The sequence below is a fragment of the Limulus polyphemus genome, unplaced genomic scaffold (assembly GCF_000517525.1).
Source record: "Limulus polyphemus unplaced genomic scaffold, Limulus_polyphemus-2.1.2 Scaffold1538, whole genome shotgun sequence".
NCBI classification, from domain to species: Eukaryota; Metazoa; Arthropoda; class Merostomata; order Xiphosura; family Limulidae; genus Limulus; species Limulus polyphemus.
In genome coordinates, this window is record NW_013667148.1 from 155,321 (window position 1) to 181,135 (window position 25,815).

Below are 25,815 nucleotides of genomic sequence, written 5' to 3' on the forward strand. Positions count from 1 at the left end.
TTGGCCAATTGATGAATCACTTCACATGTTGAATAAGAACAACATAAATGAATATTCAGAATAGAAAATTGGTGATTTCAGTCTTAGAAACAAAAGAAAAATACCATATTACCCGATACGAGTCTATCCCACAGTTGGTGTTTTTGAAAACTAATTTAACATATAGCTTGAGGGTTATTTGTGTAAACATATGGTACAAATCCGTTTTTATTAATTATTATTGTTAAATTTATCTTATTCACACCATAAAAATGAATAAAAAACTTGCTATGTATTGAAAGAAACTATATTTATAAGATACAAATTGATCTTGACCAAGAATAATGACAAAAATCATGATCCAATGGCTGATAAATGTAACAGTAATACTATTGTGAAAGATGAGGTCCTAGCTCATCGATAAATTTTTGTCAGTTTTGCTGTGTTTTTTTATGGTTTATAGCTCCAATTAGAAAGATGAATTGTGAAAATAAAAATTCTGATAAGTTATTCTCCCTTTGCTCACAAGATTAGGTTTTCTCGTTTTGTGCTGCCCTCTATATATGAACATTTTCAGAAACACATGCCACAAGCCTTCATCCTCCATCTGTTGGAAACACATCGCTCATGCAAATCATCATGCGTCACCTCTCCACCAATAGGAGAGCACATGCTACAAGCCTTCATCCTCCCTCTGTTGGAAACACGTCTCATGCAAATCATCATGCATCACCTCTCCACCAACAGGAGAGCACTACTATCACGTGATGCATGTTACCCCCTCTATGTGCCACTACCAAACTATCACTTTTAATTTGGCAGCTGCCAACTTCAGACATTTGTTTTATATTATTCAGTTACCTTAAAGTTTTTTATTTTTTTTCATTTTTATATTTTTCTTAACTTTATTTACTACACCTCCCAGTTCTGGAGTTAATATTTTAATATAGCATTACTTCCTTGTGTTTCCCGTTTATGAATTTTGAAGTTACAGTCACCACTTCACAGGAACCCTGAGGGCTTTTCTGCTGAATTCCTCTCCATCCTTACTTATGTTTTGGCTTGTCTGTCATCTTTAGCTCTCTTGCTTCAAATGTGGTTTGCTTGTTTTGGGGATCTGTTTGGCCGTGATGCAGTTTTAGGTGGACCTTTCTCCAGGCTCCTTATCTGAGGGATCTCCACATGGTGCCATTTTTGCAATGTTATGTGTTTGACTCGGTTCCTGAGTCTTTGGAGTTGCATTCTACCCTTACTAACTTGGTGGCTCATTTGTCGCAGTCGAGACTGAGCGCGACACCTCTTCCTGTCCCACCCTCTCGCAGTGCTACAGTTCAATGATTTACTCGACATTGCATGATCCGCCAACAGCAGTACTGCTGACTATGTGTGCAGTTCATTTATGGGGACCTTTTCTTGCTGATGTCTGGGTTCACAAGGTGCTCTCGGAGTTGTACATTATCCCCCTTTCTCCACCCTCCATTACCCAGTATTCCTCTTCCCTTCCCTTCTCCTCGGGATTCCTCAACACACTAGTATCTGTCAGAGGCCATTCATGACCTCCTTGCACAACAGACTATTGAACCAGCTCCACCAGGTTCGAAGGGGTTTTACTCCTGCCTGCTTGTGCTTCCCCAAAAACTGGGGATTGGCATCCTGTCATTGATTTATACAATCTCAATCAGTATGTTCACACTCATCTCTTTACCATGGAGACATACCTTTCTCTTCGGTGGAACCAAGGTGGACATTTCCAATGCTTACCTACACATTCCTATGGTGGATCTTTCCTATTGATATCTTTGGTTTGTCCATCAGGGGTTTGTGTACCAGTTTCGAGCCTTACCTTTCAGTCTAGCCTTAACACCATACATGTTTTGTCATGTGGTCCATTCCTTTGGTCGACATATACATGCCATGGGGTGGTGCTTCCATGTTTATATGGACGACTGGCTTCTTCTTGGTCATTTTGAATGGGAATCGGTCTGTCACACTTATCAGCTCCTAGCTTAAAGCTGCACAAGTGGACTGGTTGGTCAAATTAGAGAAGTCTTTCCTTTTTCCTACCCAATATCTTATCCATTTAGGTGTTTTCTTCAACATATCAGTCAGGCCCAACCTTCTAATCTCCGGCTCCATTGTATGGAATGGGCCATTTGGAAAGCCCTGTCTGTTCCCTCACTTACAGTTCACGAGGTTCTATTACTTTTGGAGATGTGGTCCTCCATGACCACTCTCATACCCCTGGGCAGGGCCCACATGTGGCTTCTTCAAAGGCTCCTTCACTATCAATGGAACTTTGCCCGGAATCCCTTGGATACTTCTGTATCCCTACCCTCATCCCTTGTAGACGATCTCCTTTTGGAGTTGAACATAGCCCACATGTCAGCAGAGATCTTGCTTCCTCCTCCACTGCCAGATTTCTTTGATGGTATGTCATGTACCAGGTGCTTTCAGTCTCATAGCCAATTATTTTCCCAACTGGATCGTGTTTATCCCACAGAGTGGTCCCTGCATCCTGCCATTTTTTGGTGGCTCTATCTGCATCTGCGTATGTCCCATATCGATTCCTTTGCCAAACTACCTCGGATTTGGTCCCTGGGCCTCCATCCTCAAGCCTTGTCTTCCAATGCATTCAGCCAAGATTGGTCTCATCTGTTCCTTTATGTTTACCCTCCATCAACCCCAGTCAATGGCACTACATTCTGTGCCATCCATCCTCTGTCTTTATGCCTGGCTTTTGTCAGGTCCTTGTTGAGTTCTGGTTTCTCTTGCAGAGTAGCCTCACATTTAGCCTGTTCTATCGCTCTTCTTCATTGGCCATCTATCAATGCAAATTGAGTGCTTATTGCATCTGGGCATTGACTTCAGATTTCTGGGCTTTTCTCCCAATAGTTGCCTGTATCTCCAAGTTTTTCAAGTGATTGTTTTAGAGGGGTTCTTTGGTCTACTTGATTTCGGGGTTTTGGGCAGCATTATCTCATATATTCCATTTTTCCTGCTTCCACAGGGCCTTTGATTCCTCTGTTCTTTCCATGTTGATTCATTTACTTCCTTCCAGCTCCATTGGCTACCAGGGTGTCCATTGCTCCCGGACTGGGACATTAATCTGGTCTTTCATACCCTCACTTTACCTCCATTTGAATCTCTGTCTATGTGTTCCCTGTTTCATCTCTCTTTGAAGGCATATTTCCTCCTACTCCTGATCTGAGGGCTCGTAGGTCAGATATTTTCACCCTCGACAGTACCAAGACCTTGTACTGCTCCTCCTACCTTATTCTTTATCCAGGTCATGCTTTCCTTCCCAAGACCTCTGTGGCTCGAGAAGGTCAGTCTGTCTATTCTCTATATCTCATTTCTATCCTCGTCATGATTGGGATAAACTCTTCTGTCCTGACCATTTGTTATATTGCTTGCATGGCTTCTTTGCAGAGTTCTCATTCCCACCATTTTATCCCTTGGCAACTTTCTTTTACCATGATCTTTCCCTGGTTACCCTGACCAATTAGGTTCAGTGTTTGATCCAGTTGGCCTATTCTTCCTTATCTCCTTCTCAGCCTGATCTCTTTCATGTTTCCTCACATCAAATCCATCACCTTACCTTCTCCCTTGCCACTCTTCTTCATTGGCCATTGGAAGAGATTCTGAGATTGGGCATGTGATGACTCCACACACATTCATCTCCCACTACCTACACCACATTGCTGTTTCTGCTTCCTCAGGGTGTTGCCTGCTGCCTGTGGCTATTCCACAGACTTTGGCATGGCTGTGACATAAAGTAATTCCTCACTAATGCTTTCTTTTCTTTCAGGGGCCCCTGCTTCAGCTTCACTTTGGATCCTCCTCTGTGGTGAGTGGTACCTGACCAGATATTCTGTCTTTACTTGGAATGGGTTCCACTTAGATGGCTATAACCATTCACAGATATCTTGCTATAAAATCTGCACTGTAAGCGATGTTGATTCTTATAAATTTTTCATGACTATGTATGCTCACCCTTGAGATGAGGTATTTCACAAGATCACTAGAGTGTAAATTCCTTGTGATAATTGCATCATAATATGCCTGTCTTGAACCATACCACCCATGGATGGCTGAGGTAAAGCAGAAGGGGATTGCTGCCCATCCCTGCTATAACTAGATTGAATAAATCGGTGTGGTCTGCTTTTCAAAATAGGGTTTTGTGATCACCATTGCAATGTCTTGGGTGTTGCAGTCCACCAGTGCTCTCTACTGCACTTTTCCCACCTTTCTTCCAGTGAAGTATGGGAATCTTTACCACTTACCAGTTCCAAGCCACTGGGGTGGTTGACCATGGAGGCAACTAGCTGGATGGGTTCGACAAAGATGGTTATAACCATTCAATTCAGAGTAGAGCAGTGGTGTTCTGCCGATGTAGAGGGAGTTACAAGATCCTCCAGATGAGTAAGTATTTCCTAGAGTGGAGATGCCCAAATGCAGTTCACCCTTCCATTGGGTACCCTCTTCTTACCCTCGCATGGATATTGGTACCCAGCAAGTGAGATTTTGGAGATTGAGTGAACCAATCACATAAGTCCTCACACAGGTTTTGGGTTGTCCATCTTACCCTCTTGACTTGTCTTCCGTGTTGTGGGTTGCAGAAGGTCTACATGGCCTTTTTCCTCTTCTGTCCTGGGTTTTCCCTCCTTGGGTGATGAGATTGTTACCAATCTAAGGTTGTTGATTGATTTCATGGTCACGGGGGGTTGAGTGCATGTGTTGGACTTCCCTCAGATTCCAGATGACACATTTCCGGATCCCTGGCATTAGGCTACCCTCTGAGTTCCTGAAGTAGAATGTTAGGTTCCCTCTTGACTCTGGGACTTTAAGTGAAGACAATATGATCCTCATCCTACCCTCGTGAGGATCTGGGTACCCAGCGAGTGATGTTTTGGATTTAGTTGATTAACCAAGTACAGTCTGTCATGTCCTAGCCACTTTACACCGTGGGACACATCCTCACTTACCCACCATTCATTGTGGTATTGAGTGATTCTAATTTCTGTGTAAGATCACATTGCTAAAGTATCTTCTCCAATGTGGATATGCTCCTTTTAATGTTCCATCATGTATGGTCCTCCTGATCATGTCGATCTTCTTAATAAAGAGATACCTGGCTCAGATGTGGTGGGGTACCCCTCCTTAGATCATCTAATCTGTTCTTCTCATTTCGGGTCAGCATAAAACGAGAAAGCTAATCTTGTGAGCGGAGGGAAGTACCTATCAGAAATACATTTTCATTTAGGAAAATTATAACTTTGGTAACTCTTTTCCTGCCATGGGCACATGTATGTCCTTCTTTTGCTGTATGGGTTATTTAAGTTTTGTACCATCACAAAGAAAGAGTATATCTCTTCAAATGTCCCAAAGTTTTCAGTTTCAAGTTTCAGATAAGCATTGAAATATTTTAACGTGCATCTTTTTGTTTTTTATTGCATATCTAAAAATACACTGGCACTAGGAGAGTTGTTTATCTATAGATGTAGTGATGAAATTGTTAGTACAAAATTAAACAATTTGAAACTGACTTGATATATATAAATTGGATTTCTGATCAATGATAAAACTAAATGAAGTTCTAAAATGAAAGGAAGCATTTATCAGGTTTCTTCAAAATGGTTTCTCAAAGGAAAATTTTGAAATTTCACTATTTAAAAAATATCAGAAATACTAAATAAAATTTTGGAAAAGTTTTAAGCAGGAAGTATATACTGTTTAGAAATGTTATGCTATGTTTCAAACACTTTGGATAAGTATTTCCACTGTGTAAAGGAAATAAATGGAAAATATCAGTGAAATCCCTCTGGCCCAGAAAGGGTTAAGAGTCAACTTGCAGGAAAACTGTTTGAATCTCTAATAATTTTTAATAATTGTATGAATTCTCTCCACAGTATTAAAACTTGAAGCCAAACTTGATGTTTTTGCATTAGATACTTAAGAAGATTATGTTAATTAGCTGGGGATTTTACTGGTCCATTGGGAAAAGTGTTTATCTGATTTCAAATAAAGTCATTCAAAATCATGTTTAATTCTCTGTATTGGATGTCATATAACTTTACTCATGTTATTTAGGAAAGAAAAAGTTACATATATGCTGTAATGTTTCCTCAACTATTGTGGTATAGAAAATGGCTAATGGAAAAGTAGAAATGTCACAATTTTACTTTAGTTTTGTTTAAAAAATTATCAACCAATGTCTTTACAAACTGAAAAGAGCATACTGAATCACAAAGATATGTAAATTTCTTCTGTTTGAAACATAGACAGTTCTTAATTAGCAAAGGAATACTTCTATATTATATTTTAATGTACTAATTGTATAGTATTTATTATAGTATCTAACTCTTTGATACTTTTTCTTGCTAGATTCAAGCAAAAGGTTAGTGGTAATTCACCAGAAGGCACTAGTGGGCTGTCTTCATGGGAACAGCAATGTCTATAAGATCCAGAAAGTTGCATTGTTGCCTTTAAATAAGCAAGATTCTCCAGACATTGACATAGAGGTTTGAAGTTATCTATTTCAGTGTTTAAAGGTTACCCTAGCTTAGCATTTTTAATTCACCTGATGCTTCATTGCAAAATTGTCAGGTGTGTTTTTACTGTTTTGTTTTAGCTAAAGCTTGTAATTTTAAATTGAAGTACATATTTATTTTTAATTTTGTTTGTTAAAGGTCAGACATATTTATGGAATACATTGTGTAACATTTCAACTTTTCAGTAAATGTAAATTACTGATGCACCATGCAATGCAGTTTGTAAGGTCATGAAGTCTTCATAAGTATTTAGGTATGGCTTTTGCTTTTATTAGATTGTAATAACACTACAAACAACAATGAACTATTTGGTCCTTCAAAACTGTCCTTTTGCACCCACCCCTGAGAAAAAATATAAATCCACTCTGTATTTTTCAAGAAGTCATATATTCCTTCTTAAGCTCTTTTGAGGTGCCTGCTCATTCCATAAAAGATGATCACCCTGTCAAAAAAATAAAGCTACTTTAACTGGAGCATTAGCTGTTTTTTCCAGATCTGAAAGTTACATCCTCTTATTTTATTTTATATATATATATTAAAGATTTATTTCCTTTTTCACCAAAGGTGAAAAATCATCTGTGACATAGAGACCTAATTCATTCCTTGATTGGCCACACCTCTATGCACAGATATTTTTGATTTTACCTTTTGTGAAAGAGGAAATGAATCTGTAACATGTATATATAATATACAATCATTAAATAGTTGGTCCTCTGTATAATACTGAATAATGAATTAGATGAAATGCCTTAATATTATTCACATACCTAAATTAATTTAGGTTACTATATGGTGAATTATATGGACTCATTTTATTATCCTTTGAATAAATTACAAGGAAATCAGAGAGATTATCATATTGATCTCATGGGTAATCTGTAAACTTCTTTCTCTTCTTTTCTCAAGAAAAATGATTTAAAAGATCTTAACCTACAGTATATCAGTAACTCTTTCATCCTTGTAATCATTCCAGTAACCCACCTCTGAACCATTTTCTATAAGTCAACATCCTTTCTTAGATAAGGAGACCAAACTTGTACATGGTGTTTAAAGTGAGGCCTAACTAGTGATTTGCATAGAGAAATAATTGTCTGTCACTTTTGTTTATTGAATGTGTTAGTCAAGTTTCAAGACATTTTATACAGAAGTTTTTTGGCATTATTCCATTAACTTTGATCATCATATGACAATATTTAGATGGGGCTGAAAATTTTCCCCAAGAATGTAAGTTAACAATGAGAAGAAAGAAAAAACATATGCTTTATGAACAAGCAAACTGGTAACACAGTTACCAAAACGTGTGGCAGAAAGATCATGTAGTGAAGTGCACAAACTTGAAATTGAAATCTGTTGTTTTATATAGAAATAATAAGCACCACAAGGAAGCTTTGGGGAAAAAACTAGCAAAACTGAAACTGTTCAAGGAAGTGGAAACAGGTGAAATTCTTGAATAAGAAAGTATTCATTTGTTTTGTAATACAATTGCAAAAAAAAGTAAACATGTGCCTTTTTACTGATTTCACCTGGATTTTTGAACAAGATGAAAAGAAGAGAGTAGATATTGGAAAAAAAATATATACACGAAAGACAAGCAAGTTGTGACATTTGCTCACTTTATGGCTAAATCTGAAAGAAGAAAGTTTGTGCACTTTTTAACTGAAGCTAAATTAATTTATGTGAAATGTGATGGATGTATAGACATTGCTTTGCAGGAGGAAGAAATTGTATATTTATGAGTGTGTGAAAAGGCATATTAGGACATCATTTCAAAGCACTGTTGCATTGGAAGTAACTGTACACATTATTTTGGCAATGCCCATTTGCCCTGGTTGCAAGCAAGTCTAACAAATTTTGTACTTGGAATACTTTACAGCTGTGTCAGCATCTCAGGCATAGATCAGAGCCATGTATGTTGATGTGGACCTTCTGTCAGTATTCATTTTAACATCCACAGCACAAAAGCTTAACATGTGACTGTTGGAGGTTTCATACTATAACTTTAACATTCTTCAAGCTTTTGCTAAATATTACATGTCTTTTGTAGACAAAAAAAATCAGAATTTTTAATTTTACTAAACATTTGTCTATGAATATATGGAGTCAGAGTGCTGACTTCTCCAAGTGTAAAGAGATTATCATCTTAAGATTAAAAATACTTTTCATCATCTGAAAATTTTCAAATTTAATTTGCAGAATCTCTAAAACATTCTAAATAAGTATCAAATATTTTTTTTTCAGAAAAACTTGTATTTTTCTGTTATTTTCTCTACTCTAACACTATATGGGAGAAGTCAATTTTATCAACCATAAAACTTTAATAGTTGAAAAATGTAAGTAGTACTGTTCTATTTGCTTTAGTATTGACCATGAAGCTCCAAAGTACTTCCCCTGAGAGTTTCTACTTCTGACCTTTTCACATCTGTTTCCTATGTTTAGTTTACTGTTTATGGCTGAAGTGGGAATCTGCCAATCATTGGTTTGATTTGGTTAAGGTCTAAAATATTTTAGATATTTTTTAGTCACTTTGGCATACACTGTAATTATCCTTAAAATACATGTATAAAGTCTCGTATACATGTTTGATTTTACAAAATATCTGCTAGCATAAGCATTTTCTTTGACTTTTAAAATAATATTTTAATCTACACAATGAAGTAAAACCTGGAGATACTATTACATGGCAAATAGATAAGTCTGTGTTTCTAGGTGACAGTCAATCCTATTATATAATTTAAAGAGCCAAACAAAGCCCTTATGGCAATGGGTGCTGCTAGCTATTGTGGATAATTTTTAATTGATGGTCTCTAACCTGGCCATTTAGCCTATGTGTACATAAGTTGCTGCTCAGGTTGAAAATTTAAAATTCCAATCTTTCATAATCTTTTGTAAAAATCTAGTACCATTGAATCTATACATTAATATATGTTAAAAAACGTGATAAAGATAAATAGTCCCTGAGTTAATTTAAACAGATAAAATACATTAAGGAAACAAAAAAGGCATATGCTTAAACATATAAAAAGTACAACAATAATAATTAATAGAACTTTCCATGGTTGAGGATAACATCATGCATTGCATTACAAGTTATCACTACCAAAATTCATGTCAAGCCTAACTGCTGGTATCAGTTGGCTTCACGGTCTTCCATGATGTAATGGTTACATGGTTGGACATCTCAAATTGGAAGAGGAATATATTAATCATCATTATTTTCTCAAGATGAAATAAAACTTTCCCAATTTCATGTCTTTTATAATATTAATGTGTAGGAAGAACACAGTCCAAGGAAATCAGTGATCAAAACTCATGAATTTAACAACATAATCTTAGCCAGTGATATCCTAGCTTTCAGATATGGCTGATGTCTTTACATTTTCATGTTATATGTAAATAACATGAAAAATGATAACATGTTTTCTGCATAGAATTGAGTAACTGTTGTTTCATTAAATTACCCTGTAATAATTATGATCTTTATTCAATTGTATCGGGTATTTTTAATATGTTTTTTGCTTTTTTGATGTTCTTATACATACATATGCAATATATAGCTTTGTAAAAGGTTTTGTCTTCATATTTCGTTTTCATGTTGATCCAGGCATGGCCTAGTAGTTAGGGTTGCTGGGCTGTGGCTTAGAAGGCTTAAGGCTCATGTAGTGATATGATGCTGAACATACTTCTCACTGTGTGTACATTATAAGAGTGAGAGCCATGTCACTGTAGGCAGCAGGTGCTGCTTGCTGGTTACTGCTCATCTCATCAGTAGTTTGAAATTCGGAACAATTATACCTGAACCTGGCTGTTTTGGCCATATGTTGCATAAGATGTTTTGGTTCAAACTGCCAAATGTTTATAATCTTTATAAAAGTGTTGTCCTTCATTCTAAGCACTTGTATAGTTTTGATTGTTTTTGAGTATAAATAAAGATTTGTTTTGCCTGTGATATATTTAAATACAGTATTATAAAGCTTCTTTCATTAGACTAGAATTTTTTACACTAACTGGCTTGTAATTTCCAGAGATAGTGTTATTACCTCCTTTAAAAATAGGAGCGACATTAGCAATTTTCCAATCCTCAGGCACATATCCAATGTTTACTAGGCTACCCAAAATAAAATGGAGAGGCTCACATGTCTGATCTTTGACCTTCTTTAAAACTCAGAGAAAAATTGTCTGTATCAGTTTTTTTATCTGTTTTTGATATATCTTTTTCTTCAAGATGTGTTATTGGAAATCACATGCATTAACAAAATTATGGTTATTTAATACATATAATACAAATAACACAAATAACAAAACCAGAAATTATTGCTAACAAATAGTTTGTTGTAAAAAGTGCCAAGGAATACATTGTACTTGACTGTATGTATGTAACCTTTTTTCTTATCAATGATAGGAAAGCCATTAAACAAATTGACAAGCTTTTGTATCTTCATGGACAATAAGTTAAAAAGTCGGTCTTGATTATTGTGTGCTTGTAATAAAAAAGAGCAGCTTTCTGTTTTGTGAATTTTTACCCTCATTAATTTTAGTCTAGCATCAAGTTCACCTTATAAACAGTGATGCTACAGCATGGATTAAAAACTACTTTTTAGTTCAAATGTGACTTACAAGCCTAGCATTATGACCTTTCTTTGTAAAGTTTTTTAAATGTTGTCAAACAGCCAACAGAGCTTCACAAAGGGAAGATTCTGTCTTACTAACCTATTAACTTTTTTCAAGGATGCTACTTCTTATTTGGGTGAGGATAAAGGGGTGAATATGATTTGGTTTTAGGAGTAGGGCCAACTAAAAGATGGGTAAAAAAAAATTACATTAGCTAGAGTAGAAGATACAGTAAGTTAGTGAAATGGGTGGAAGTGAAAAGTTGTTATAAATTGAGTTCATTCTAACTGGACTAATGTTACAAGCAGTATATTTCAGAGATCTCTACAGAGACTGTTGCTATTCCTCATATATATATTGATGGTGTTGTTAGGAGTATATGTAGGAAATTGGGTAAAATTATCATTGTAAAAATTTTAGGTTTGGTTGGCTCTAACTTTAGAGAGACTTAGATTGGTTGGTTAGTTAGATAATCACATGACAGATGGTATATAGTTATGATAACTATAACATTATATATGTGAGTTGTAATGTAAACTACTTGTATAATTTTAATTTTTTTTCAGAATGAGAAGAGTTATTTTGGAGTGTTGAATGATATAAGCCTTTTAGATTGAGTTTTATTACAAGTGGTAAAGGTAAAGTTTTTGGTTGCATATAGAGGAATATCAACTGCAAGTCTAAAGAGGCCATGGTTTCTTTATATAAACCACTAGTTAGGCCACTGTGTGCAGCTTTAGTTCCCTTATCTTAGAAATGACAGTGAGTTGTGAGAATGGATTAAGAGTAGGGCTGCTAAGATGATCCTGGTGATACATTGTCGATAGGTTGAGTTTTCTTGTTTGCTCTCTTGAAATTAAAAGGGTCATAGATGGGCTAATTTAAGTATTCAGAATAATTAAGTGAATTTGTAAGATTGATACATCAGATATATTTGTGTTAAGTTCTGAGGGTATGAGGAAAAGATGTAATGAATTTAAGATTTGGAAATCAAACACATCAGTTGAGGTAGTTATATACCTTTGGTAAATCTTTGGAATAAATTGCTACTGTAGTGGAAGAAATTGCAACTTTACACAGAGTTGAAAAAAGGTTGAATATTTGGGGGATTGGAGCTAGATTTTTTTGTTTTCTGTATGTTGAGAGAGACTAGTAGTCAGGATGACCATGATGAATTAAAAGGCAGGTCTCTTTATACTATGTCGTTTATTAACTCTTTAAATCCATCATTTGTTGTGTGTTCTTCTGGAATTAATTTCATGATTTCCTAATAATTATCACCATACCTTTATAAAACTTCAATTTTCTTAATTTTGAGGATAACAACATGGTTTGAATTAGTTTTCAGCCAAAGAGACATAAATGTTATTGGACACTGTTACAGTCCAGTGGGTAAATTGGGATTTTTGGCTGGACACTGGCTGCATCTGCTTGGGTTTAAAGAGTTAAGAATAAGAAAGTCAATAAATGATAAATAATGTCATAAGTTGAAAAAATGTTATTAAACTTGTGTTGTTCTTATGAACTAACTGTTTTTAAAATGTTTCCTTCTATAGCCTTGTAAGAAGCATCATGCAAATGTCCTAACACCAGAAAGGCAAAGTATAACTCCAGACATTCCCACCCTTGGTTTTCAGAGGACATGGAACACTATTAAGACAGCCACAGCCCAAGTGAAACCTAGAATAGTATGTGGTGCCTTCATATTCAGTAATTTTGTAATTATTTTTATATGGCTATTAAAAATCAAAATATTCAAAGGCATGTGTTGCAAGATCCATTTTTCATGTGTTAATTAAAATATTTGCTTGAAGGGACTGACAATTTCAATGATATCAAGAATCTAGTAATTTCAGACAATCCCTAGAGACAAGGGTACATTGCTTACAGCTACAAGTAACCTATTAGTGATGAGTAGTGAGTAATAAATGAAAAGTTAATGTTCACCTAGTGAGTACTTAGTGAGTTTATGAGATCTGTGTCAAAAAGTTACTTACAGTTCATTGATAAAAGTAAATAAGATTATTTCTGAGATAGGGGTATTGAAAGATTGTCTCAAAATTTCTGTTGAAATGTTGTTTGTGGGCTTATGCTTACAATTACAAGTGAAATTAGCTGGTTGCAAATGTTAGGTAAGAAATAAATTAACTTCTTGTTGCTGTGTGGAATGTATCTGGCATTATTTTTACAAACAGTAGAACACATTACAACACATGGTTACATCATTAAATATTTTTAACGTGGAGTTATGCTTAAACTTTCTTTTTAAAATGCAGTCTATAAAACATTATGTATTTAAACATAATTTGTTTAACCATTTGTTGGCTGTCACATCTGTTTCTTGGCTGTCTTCATTGAGAACATTGTTATTCTTGCCTTTAAATGCATAGTGACATTTGTGGCATAGAAATTACATCATCTGGAAAGAGATAAAAATAAAAATGCAGAACTACATTATCAGATTAAAACTATATAGTCAATTTGGTAGTTCCTATTATAATATATATATATATATATATATATTTTACACCTGTTACTAGGTGACTAAGTTGCAATATATTTTTTTGTATTTGTTTAAATATTAAAATCTTATCCTTTTATCCCTTTCCAAGTTATCCAGCCTACATCTTCCTCTATTGACTTTCCTGCAGGAATTGTTTGCTGTACACCTCCTTTCTAATTAATTCTTGGGGATTTTCATGGGATACCTTCCTCAGCTTTACCTCCATGTTGGAGTGATTGCCATCTTTGGCTCTTTCCCTACACATGTGGCTTCTTTGCTTTTGGGATCTTCTAGGGTGGGACACTGTCTTGTACCAAGTTCGTTTACTGTCCACTTCTGCTTCAGACTTATGGCTGGCTTTTTTTTTTCACTGGTCTGTTTTTTTGGGGGAGGGTTACTTCTGAATCTTTAGCATCACGCGGGGTATCTGTGATGCTCCATTCTAATTTTTTTTTTTTTTTTTTTTGGTCATTGTTTGTCTCATTCTGAGCCATTGCATTCTTTATTCATGTTCCATGTCTGGCACCTTCCCATCATTTACCTGTACTATCTCTAAGGGTTCCTCCATTTGTCTTGTATTCTCGATGCTGATTGGAGATCTGTGATCAACCTGTCCCACCTCAATCACTTCTTGGTTCTTTCCAGTTTCACTATGTTATTGTTTATCACACTCTGGTGGGCCATTTCTCCAGGACTAAAGATGCCCACGTTAGATGTTTCAAGTTCTTATACTCATTTTTATATTTTTCATCCCTTTTGATGCTATCTTAGGTTGGGAACCAGTTTTGTGCTTTACCCTTTGACCTTGTTTTGAATCTATCAGGTTTTTGTTGGTTGGTCAGAGTTTTACCTGACTTCAGCATGATAGGGGATTGTACTTACACTGGTCATCTGGCCTCTGTTAAATCATTCCTTACTGGAGTTGTCACAACATATTCACCTTCTTCTTATCCACACTGCTTGGATGGTTGGATTTTCCAGTTGGAGAAGTCTTTCCCATTATCTACCTAACATTCTTGTCATCTGGGGGTGTTTTTTTCAACACCTATATCTGTTGGGCCCATCCTTCTCCTCTTTGACTGCTTTTGATGGAATGTTCATTACTGTTAACTATCGTACTGCTAGTGAGGTTCTGTCACATTGAGGGATGTGGCTTCTATGGAAGCACTTATCCCCTTAAGTCTGGCAAATATGCGACTTCGTCAGGGAACATTGTATGATAGGGTTCCTTTGGATTCCCCTCATAACTTTTCTCCTTTCCTCTTTGATGATATGCATTGGTGTTTGAACAAAGTCCCCATGTGGTTGAGACCACTTCATCCCTCTTGTCCAGATTTGTTTACCTTCCCTAATGCTTTCCTCCAGAGTTGGTGGAAATGGGTCAATCAGCATGAAATGGGTCAATCAGCATGACAATAGTATATGGCTGAAAGAAGGTCTTACCATGTTAACACGCTAGAACTTCCAGCAGTCCAATGTGCTTTGCTTCAGTTTCTTCCTCTTGTCAGGATTCGACTAATCTTGATCCATTCCAACAATTTGCCAGTGGTGGCTTATATCACTCACCAAGGGGACACTGTTCTAGGTCCCTTTGTGGTCGACCTTAAATCTCCCTTTTCGCACTTCTTTTTGTGTGTCAAGTTCTGGGTGTTTTCACCCTCATTGCAGATCACCTTTACAGTCCAGATCCACTTTATCCCATGGAGTGGTCTCTCGATCCTCAAAAATTTCCAGTGGCTCTGACTCTAGTGGGGTACTCCTCAGCAGGATGCTTTTGCCTCTTTCCTCAATTCCTAGTTATATCTTTTTTTGGTCTTCGGTTCCTCATCCACTCGCTCTGGTTATCTATGCATTTAGACAGGATTTAGGCCAGTTTATACCTTTATTTCATCATCGTGTCTGTCATATTCCTCAGGTAATTTCATTCATCCATGCCACTCTGTGTCAGGTCTTTCTGATTGCTGTTTCCTGGCTGGCACAGACCTGGTTTTCTTGGCTGCTTCAGCTCGATCCATTCTTTTTGTTCTGGATCGATTTTTCCTAATCTACACTTTGACAACTTGTGTGGCATGTTCTTCCTTTTCATTTCCTTCCATCTTCCACCTTTATTTCTGGTCAGAGCTGGATGGCCTTTTATGTCCTGTACATGCTTTTGGTTATTTAATTGCCTTTAAAGCTTCTTTCTGTTGGTTCCCTTCCCCACAGTTTCATTCTCTGGCACCACTTCTCTGTTTCTATAGTACCAATTGAATTCTGCTTTTGATTTGTTTTTTCTTCCTTTTCTCCTTTTCCCCATAATTACTTCCTGGTGTCTTCACTCTGATAAGGTACCTTACCTTTTACCTGCATCTCACCTCCATTGTTTGCTGGAGGTACTTCTTCCATCAAGCACTGGGACTAAACCTCATACATTTATCTCTCATTATCTGCTTCAGGTAGCTGTTTCTTCCTCATTGGGGTACTGTCTTTCACCTGCCGCCATCCTTCACTCTTTGGTGAGACTGTGACTAAGTAAGTTACCTTTTTGTATACATATGTCTCCTTTTTGAGGAGCATGTATTTTTTTCTTTAAGGATCCCACTCTGTAGCAAGTGGTGCCTATCCAGGTATTGTTAAAGTAGTAAAATCCTCACTGTACAGTCATAATGACTTCACAATTATAACTTCCATGACCATAACACACACACTGTTGAGATGGGGTGTTCCACAAGATCACTTGTAGGATTTTTCCCATGATATATCTGCTTCATTAATATGTCCATTTCATACCGTACTAACCCATGGACTTGTTGGGTAAAGCAGAAGGGGATAGCTGCCCATCCCGACCATTCCTTAGATTGAAATATATCAGGAATTGTTTGCTTTTCAAAACAGGGTTTTTTCATGGTCACCCGTTGCACTGTCTCTGGTATTGATGTTCTTCCAGACTTTCCACTACATTTTCTCCCACACCTTTTTTTTCCAGTGGAGTACAAAAGTCTTACTACTTTCCAGTTCCAAGCTGCTGGAGTGCTGGACCATGGAGGTATCCTTCTGAATGTGATAATGATATCTAATACAAAAAATATTGAATTCATTCAGTTGAGAATAGGGTGGTGGTGTTCTGCTGGTGTAGATGATATGGCCTCCAATCTGACGCTCCATCTCTGATTGAATATATCAGAGGGGATGTTGTAGCTGTGGAGTGAGCCATCAAAATTGAAGTTCACCCCTTTGATTGGGGTCCCTCATTTTACCACCACATGGATGTCAGTTCCAAGTGGCTGGGTTTTGGATTCAGAGCAGGACCAATCAACATAAGTCCTCACACCTGTATTACTGGTGTGTCTGTTCTCTCACTCAGTTGGCCTTATGTTCATTGCTAATGTGTTGTGGGACACAATGGATAAACATGTAGGTTGCTACGGTTCTTCCTCTTGTGCTTCCCCTCGAAGATTAACATATACCGAGGCTAATACTCTGCTGGGGGTTGTTCCTGTCTGATTGATTTTGAGTGGTATATTGCACAATATAGGAACATTTTGATTATTCTGATTGTCCACATGTCAGGTTCCAAAATCAGTAATTTCTTATCAATTTGCTCACATATGCCCTGTTAATAGATTGGTGAGCATGATATCTCTCCCCAGTTTGGTCTGCTGAACTTGAGGTGAAGACAGTATGATCCTCTTTCCTACCCTCACCCGATGGCTGGGTTTTGGATTGTAGTTGACTTGCTGATGGTATAATCCTCTTTCCTACCCTCACATGTATGTCGGTTCTTGTTAGCTAGGTTGGGATTGTAGTTGACTTACCGACAGTATCGTCCTCATCCTACCCCCACATGGATATTGGTTCTCAATGACTGAGTTTTGGATGCAGTTGACTTGCTGTGTAGGGTCTGTCATGCCCAAGCCACTCTCTGCCTTGGGGCACATCCATTTTCCTATCACCCATGTTACTGATGTTGAAGGGATTGAGACTCCAGTTTCAGGTGGTTTGGATCTCTATCCAACCATTGCTCTCTCCCTTTTGACTGTGCTCCTCTCATTTTCTGCCTATGTTTACAACACCTCTTTCCACACTGGGCATATGGTATACCTTGTACATATGTGGTGCAGTCTTCCACGTAGGATCCTCAACTGTGAGGATCTCCACTCTTTGGGTGATGTTCGAACACTTTCGAAGGGTACTTCTTTCTTTCTCTTTCACCAGTCCATCCACCTATTCAGTTTGGGATTCTAGCTTTATCTGTGAGAAGAGGTAAGTTACTGTATCAGAAGTTATAGTTTTCCTATACTGAAAATGTATTTCGAATAGGTACTCACCCTCTCTCACCCTTTCTTTCGACTGAAAACCAGTGCTTCCATCTTCTGCCAAAACACAAAGTGATTGTTCGGTAGAACCGAAGAGAGGGGTTAACTATGTCAGGAAGGAGTGTTGCACTCCTCTTGGAGGAGTTTGTCGCATGATGATTTATATGTGAAATGCATTTGAACTACGTTGATCATGGGATACGTGGGAGCTCAAGGTTTGTAGCATGCAAAAAACTGGAAGTGGAGGTAAGTATCTATTGGAAATACATTTTCAGTATAGGGAAATTATAACTTTGCTTGTTAAATCAGGATACTAATTTTATAATAAAAGTAAAAGAAATATTTTTGTCAATTTATTGTTTTCTTTGTGATTTTTTTATCTATATATATTTAACTCTCAAATGCTTGCATGTGTCAGTCGACATGCCTATTCTTTGGTTTGCAATTTAAAAAAAAATATTTGATAAAATTTTGAAATGGCAGATGAACATTCTACAGATTTTGTAGCATCTGCAAGTAAAATATCATACTTCTTTATTTCATGATATCAGAAAAACACGTAGGTTCAAGAAATCTTGATACAAAATGATAAAAGCTGTATAATCTGAGCACTTTCAAAGGGTGGACCTTTCTTCTTCAGGAGCAAACTGAGAATGGTGGTGTAATCGAATGATTGATATATATAAAGGGAGTAGAGTGATATCATGAGGGTTATCTGGTCTTCCAGGAAATGTTTAATATATATTTCCATGTACTGTTGTAAGTGTGTCTCATTTCTGCTTCAGTGTGACTGGCGACAAGAGCATTATGTAAAAAGGTGTTAGGGATATTTTACTTTACTATTCTTCACACATCATACCATCTTTGACTAAGTAAGTCTATCTTTTTTTTTTACCCTCTTTTTACAGAGTCTTCTAGTCCCTTACACAATTCTGCTTAGTGGCCCAGAAGCCAAATACCCAATGTTGCCTGGTGTTGGACTTGAGTTGATCCACCACGTACTATCTGATGCACCATAGCCATGCTATACATATAGCACTTCCAAAAGCCTGATACAGGTTTTGGACTGTACTTGTATCTTCAACCTGTCCTTGAGACACTTCCCTTTCTTTCTGGGTGAAGAATGTACCCTGGTAGAAATGAGGTGCAGTTTCCCACAAGTGTGTCCCCATACTGTTGGATTCTAGCTAGATGTAAATAGATGTTACTTATTGTATTAGAAGTTAACATTTTCCAACAATGATACCTCTTCTCATTCTTCCTCCCTACTTCTGGTCATCTTACTTTATTGCATGATCTCAAAGTGATGATTGAACAATCATTATAGAGGGAGCCAGCTGTGCTAGGAGATTGTATTGCACTTCTGTTGGTGAAGGATTGTTACATGCTCACTTATATGCAACAGTGTGGCAATATCACATGTGATGAGCTGGGATCCTCAAAGCTAAAGTAGAATGAAAAAGTTTGCATACAGTTTTGGACTGTGCTTGAATCTTCCACCTGTCTTTGAGCCACTTCCCTTTCTTTCTGGGTGAAGAGTGTACACTGGTACAAATGAGGTGCAGTTTCCCACGAGTGTGCCTCCATACTGTTGGATTCTAGCTAGATGTAAATGGAGGTTACTTGTTGTATTGATAGTTAAAATTTCCTAACACTGAAAATGTATTCCTGATAGATACCTCTCCTCACACATCTTACCCTTCCTCCCCACTTCTGGTGCATCTTACTTTCTTGTATATTCGCGAAGTGATGATTGAACAATCAGTATAGAGAGAGCCAGCTGTGTTAGGAGGTGGTGTTGCACTTCTGTTGATGAAGGATTGTTGCATGCCCAATTGTAGCAATATCACATGAGATTAGCTGGGAACCTTAAAGTTAAAGTAGAATGAAAAAGTTTGCATACAGAGGGCATTACTGAATCTGGAAAGCTAGATGTGAGAAGAGATATCTTTTGAAAATACATTTTCAGTGTTTGAAAATGTTAACTTTAATATATCTAATAATTTTTAAACCCATTTTATATTAATTTTGCACTTATTTTTGATGATTCTTCTTGTCCATACAAGTACTTACTCAGTCCAGTAAGGCTTAAACTAGACAAGGCTTAACATAGCAGCCTTTTCAGCAAAATCAAACTTGTATGGTCCAGTGCAGAATGATTTTAGTAAGCATATCTTGTTCCATGGAAAAAATTTATTTTCCTCTCCTACTTCAACATCATAATTCAAATTAAGTACTTAGTGATAAAGATTTATAAAAACAATTAGGACTGTACTTGTAGTAGAAGTTGTTCATAAATATATTCTATCAATATATCATCAAGCTAAGTTTTGTCACTTTGATCTGATCTCCATATGAAGCTTTGTTGAACAGGAAGGCATTTTAACTTGTATAGTTGAAAAGTACAGAAAAAAAAACCTTTAAATGTATAGATCACTAGCCTATGGCTTTGTAAAGCATAGATATAGGCAGTTACAGTAAACTATGGCAACAGAAGTTGAGAAACTGATTTGTTAAAATGGAGAAAAACTACACTTGTACTGAAGTTACAACCAATTATCAGTTATATGTATGTGGGTTTTAATACTGCAAGTGTTTGAGAATCAGTCAGTTCTCTTTCACCCAACTTATGGCGTTATATGTTTGATTTATTTGGGTGGGGGGATAAATAAATAAAAAGTAAAATGAAAGATAAATAAGTGAGTGGTAAAATTGTACTAAGTCTGACAGAGCAAGAAGAGGCAGGTAAGATGGTGGTCAACAGCAACTTAACAAACACTTGACTGGGATATAAAGATCCAATGCCATGAATTTAGATTGTTTGGGGAAAATGGGAGAACCTTGAGAAAAATCCATATTTACTCATAAGGTGCCAGTAAATCTATCCAACCAGTTCCCAAGATGTTAGGTGGAAAGATAAAATCTGAAAAGAAAGCATACAAAGGGTGAATTGGGTGATAGAAAACAGTTACGTTTACATGTTGCTACTGTGGGTGGTTAGATGCTACATGTTGTTTTATCAGATTAAAAGGAGATATATATATATTTTTTCCATGAGAATGGATGGTTGCTATGGTAGCAAATTGTGCAAACAACGTTGTAAGGTCAAATTGGTGCTATTTGTTCAAAATTATTTGAACTTTTCTCCTAGGAGACTATAAGTGCTGTATTATGCTCTGAAAAAACTCAGGAAATTTTCAGACACACTTTTACATTTGGAGCATGCTGAAATCAACCCAAAATCAATTTTTTAAAAAATTAATTTAATTCTATCTATAGAATTAAATAAATCAATCTTTTAAATATATTTCCACTCTGAATATTTGTTAATATTTGGAAGAATAACGACAAGTTCTGTTTAAATATTTTAAATTCATTGTGTAGTTTTGCTCTTGAGGCAGGATACACCCATTTAAGCATACTAAGAACTAAGGTAAAATACATTGTTTTTATCAGCTTTTTTTATGTTCAAAATGTAAAATATTTGTATTTTCAGTTGTTTTTTTGTTTTTTCTTCTAGAGAGAAACTAAAGACAAATTGGAGAAAAGAATACTAACAGTGAGTATGTTTGGACTGAAATTAGGGATATGGCTGATATATGATACAATTTCTAATTGTTAATCATGACTAGAAAGCCTCCAAATTAATATCTGAATAAAACAAATCACTTTACTTTGGTTAGAGAAGTACTAATTACTTAAGTGTGCTCTTTAGGGAAATTTTGACCTGAAATCTTAAAACCTGCTGCACAGTAAGTCTTGTGCTATTCATCCACCCAGCCTGAAGAACCATAGCAAACTATGAACAATGAAGAGAAAGAGAGAGGATGCAAACATGCATATTTGAAACTAGTTACATAACAAAACTTTTAAATTTTGCCTTAATGAGATGACAAAATTTCACTTGAATGTAGTTAAATCGCACTGTGGTACAATATTTAAATTACACTAATATTAGTTTTAATTAAAGACAAAGTAAACTTTACTGAGACCAGTTGCATTGTTGGTGAGTATAGTAGCCTCAAAGTGTATTTGTGAATTGTAGGAGTCCCACATTGTTGTACAATCTTAGCACTCATTGTGGAAAATAATATGATAATAGATTTATATTTTATCTGATACTCAATTTACATGGCTGTTGTTTTGTATGCAAATGCAAAATGTAGTTTAAGTCTTAAATACTAAGTAAGCACATTTAGCTCAATCCTCAAGCTGTCAGTCAGTAAAGCTGAACCTAATTTAAGCATCATGATGCATATCATAAAACAGGTTATGCCAAAGCTGCAGTATATAATTGAAATAATCTGCTATATTGCCCTAAAATTACATTGTTTTTCACTAAAAGTTGTGCTTTCAAATCTTCTGCTAAAAAGAACATTCAGAAATGTGTTGAAATTGACTTTAGTTCAGCTTCTGAGAGTTTTATAAATATAATAATATTTATTATCTAAGTACACTTTATAAAAATATCAAATTAGAACATTTAATTGTCATTAAAGAAGATATTGGCTGCTTATTATTGTTTTAACTGATCTAGGATTAGATTGATAACTTTTTAGGTTTTTGTAGCTTCTATTAATATGGTATCAAGTTTTGAATACTTTGACTCTGTAAGTGAATGCCTATCATAGTGAAAAAAGTTTATTCAATTAACTATACTTAATACCAAATTTAGTTTTAGTTTTGATCTAAGCAGGTGACTTGTGCTGATTGGAAATTAATATTAATAATTTTATTTTTTTAATCATTGTTTAATCCTCTTGACATGGGCATCCTTTACTGCACATGTCATGAGGTTTTTAGTGAGTTACATTCAAAAATTAAGTAAACTAATATTTGTTTAGGTTATACCCTGACCAAAAAATTAATATAGTGATAAACATAACTAACATTAAATAGATTAATTTTTTTTTCAAAGTTTATGTAATAAATGTACTTATGACTATACAACAGCTGCAGGTTTAACGTGGATGATGACAAATTTTGCCCCTCTCCTTTTATTTCAGGAACTTTTGAAGATCTTTAATGAGACTGATTCCTTCTACTATTCTGTGACTTGGGATCTTAGCAATAGCCTTCAACGTCAGAACTTTCAGAATACTACTCCTTGCCTCGAAGGAATTCCTCTCTGGAGACGAGTTGATGATCGTTTTTTCTGGAATAAAAACATGCTTAATGATCTGATAGATTTATGGGTAAAGTATTTTCTTTTGATTATTGGTATGGTATAGGAATATAACATTTAAAACTAATTTTCCAAGTTGCATTCATTTATTTTATTTTGTTAGGATATGTGTCTACATCTTGAATGATGTTCTTATTGATTCATAGTTATCATGGAAGCTAGTTGATGTTTTATATATCCTTAGACTGGATCTTAATTGCTGAACAGCATTACCATTGTCTAGTGCTCTAATTTAGTTATATTTTTTGTAGTATCATATTGGATCTGATTGTTCTTCAGTATTATTGTATATCAATAGAGGAGTTTGTTATGTTTTGTGTCCTTTAAATGGATATTCATTGCTATACAATTTTATGATCCTAGTTCTTTGGTTAAATGTGTGTTCTTTGAATGGATCTTTACTGTTATATAGCATTATAGCTTAATTTTTTGGTGGTTCTGTAGTGTTGTATTTGTCATTTGAAATGGTCTGTAAATTTTACATGCTACCATAGTTTAGTAGTATTTGGGCTCACACATATTTTATATCTTTTTTATGTGTATCTTTATTGTTAGAGATCTGCATTTCCTAAACTGTGGGCTGAGAAATGTAAAATGTTAATAATTTATTTTTTTTCACAATAAATAGAAATCTCTTAAGTTTCACATAAAATTAAAATGCTGTTACAGCATTCTGACAATCTTCACACTAGAGGCAGCAATATAGTACACTTTTTTAAAGTTGTGACATGCAGATGTATCATACATTTTCTACCTGATTTTAGTAATATAAGAATTAAAAAAAAAATGTTATTTAGTTTTAATGTAACTTTAGCATAAATATGTGGTTCAGAAAATTATTAAATTTTGCTTTGTTCTGTATAGTAGATTATATCTACTCTGCCCCAGGAGATGTTATAGTGTACTTCACTTAAGTTTTAAAAAAGGTCAGTGACTGCAATGACCTTTGCTGGCTAGTCTTAATACTGTGAAAGAACAACAGTCAAGCAAGAAAAAAAAATAGAAGTTTCTTACAAAATCAAAGTAACTATTCTCTTGACTATACCTGGTCTTCATTTTGACTAGCTGCTCACCAAAGATTTTATACAAGTATGTATGCTGCATATTCTTTTTGATTGTTTATATACTAAATAAACATTGTACTCATTTTCTCTCAAACTTGTCCAATATTTTAATTTTCTCACACAAAATTTAATTTCAGTCAAGTTTTCAAATACAGATTACTCTGCAAGTTTCCTGTTTGATCCTGATTTTTAAGCATATCTGTCTGATACCCATGCAGAAATCAGTTTTATCTGAGAAAATCCACAAGTATATAAAAAGGAGATATTTTGTGCAGAGACCACAGGATTCATTACTGAGTTTCTGTCAGTGTGCATATTAGCCCTAGCTTAATCTTTTGAGGTAAAGGTTTAAAGGAATGCACTTACTGATAGATGGCTTATTCTGGATGTAGAAGTACTTATGACCAAGAGGAAGAGTTTGCTGCTTGAGAGAGATGGCTGGAGGAAAGAAGTGTCAAATATAGGAGAAGCTCTCTCCATGACATAGGACTTTTGCCTATGTTGTGAGGCTCAATGACAATAGGTAGCCTGCAAGTGCAGACTCAGCGGGATTTTCTCACGTCTGGACTACCCAAACCACTTGAACAAACAGTACCTCTGAAAATCTAGCTCATTAGAAGGGAAATGCCAGTAACTGAGAGTTGTAAAAATGAAAAGGTGCCTGGTGAGTCAAAGATTGCATGAGTAGGCCTCTATAGGACCCCTAGGCTGTTAGCAATCAAAGCACCCCAACCACAGCTCTGGACCAAAAAGGCTAGAGATGCTTCTGGTGGATGGCCTCTGCCAGTTAGGGCTGTTTCACCATCAAGTGAGACAATGGGCACCTACATTTTTAGAGCATGAATCATAGGGTGATGTGCCTTTCAGGATTAAAATGTTCCCTGCTACTTTTACAGTGGCTTGTGATACCTTGAGTCATACAGGTCCACATGAGTAGTTGCCCTGAGTAGCTCATTGATCAGTCACCCTGTACCAGGGAACAACCACACATCTATTTGTACAACTTGCTGTGAACAGCTTCTATCCAGTACTAACAACACTTGGTGGCACCTCCACCTGGCATTAGTTGGGATCCTGAAAGGGAAACTCTAGCCAGCTTCACAGGTCTCTGCAAGCAAAGCCAAACAGCTAATGTCCTCGATGTATAAAGATGTAGCAAAAGAGTACCTAGAACAAATTCCTAAAGCAATTCAGGCAGTTACCTGCCTCTTAAGTATATAGCTTAGAAAATCAACCTGGCAATCAGTATGGCTAATTAAGTATACATATATTAGATTTCTACTTATAAAGCTTAAAATGTATGATTTCATTAGTTGGATACTCTTATAGTTAACAACATTTTCAGCACTAATCCCATCTTAGATTTAAGATAATGCTAGATACATATATTAAGCTAACAATGCAAATCAATTTTTAAGCTTATAATAATGTTAAACAGTAAACCAAAATAAAAATTCATGAAATTTGATATACTAATAGTATAACCAATATTGTTAATGAAAGTAACAATAAGTAAATAATATAGTTTACCTAGGAAACACAAACTCTAGCTATCTGCTTGAACATAGAAAACAAATTATTTTGAAAATGTGGACTTAGCATAACATACGTTTTCTCCATTCCTCCCTGT

General features: G+C 35.8%; 1 protein-coding gene across 1 annotated transcript in view; it reads left to right on the forward strand.

The window, feature by feature from the left end:
• The window catches only part of LOC106464002 (phosphatidylinositide phosphatase SAC2-like), a 120,228-nt gene that overhangs the window by 21,938 nt on the left and 72,475 nt on the right, over nucleotides 1-25,815 (forward strand). Inside the window, exons 3-6 of the mRNA XM_022391658.1 lie at nucleotides 6,364-6,500; nucleotides 12,695-12,826; nucleotides 21,457-21,495; nucleotides 22,943-23,131. Coding sequence (XP_022247366.1) covers nucleotides 6,364-6,500; nucleotides 12,695-12,826; nucleotides 21,457-21,495; nucleotides 22,943-23,131 — 497 coding nt within the window. The remainder of the gene's footprint in view (nucleotides 1-6,363; nucleotides 6,501-12,694; nucleotides 12,827-21,456; nucleotides 21,496-22,942; nucleotides 23,132-25,815) is intronic.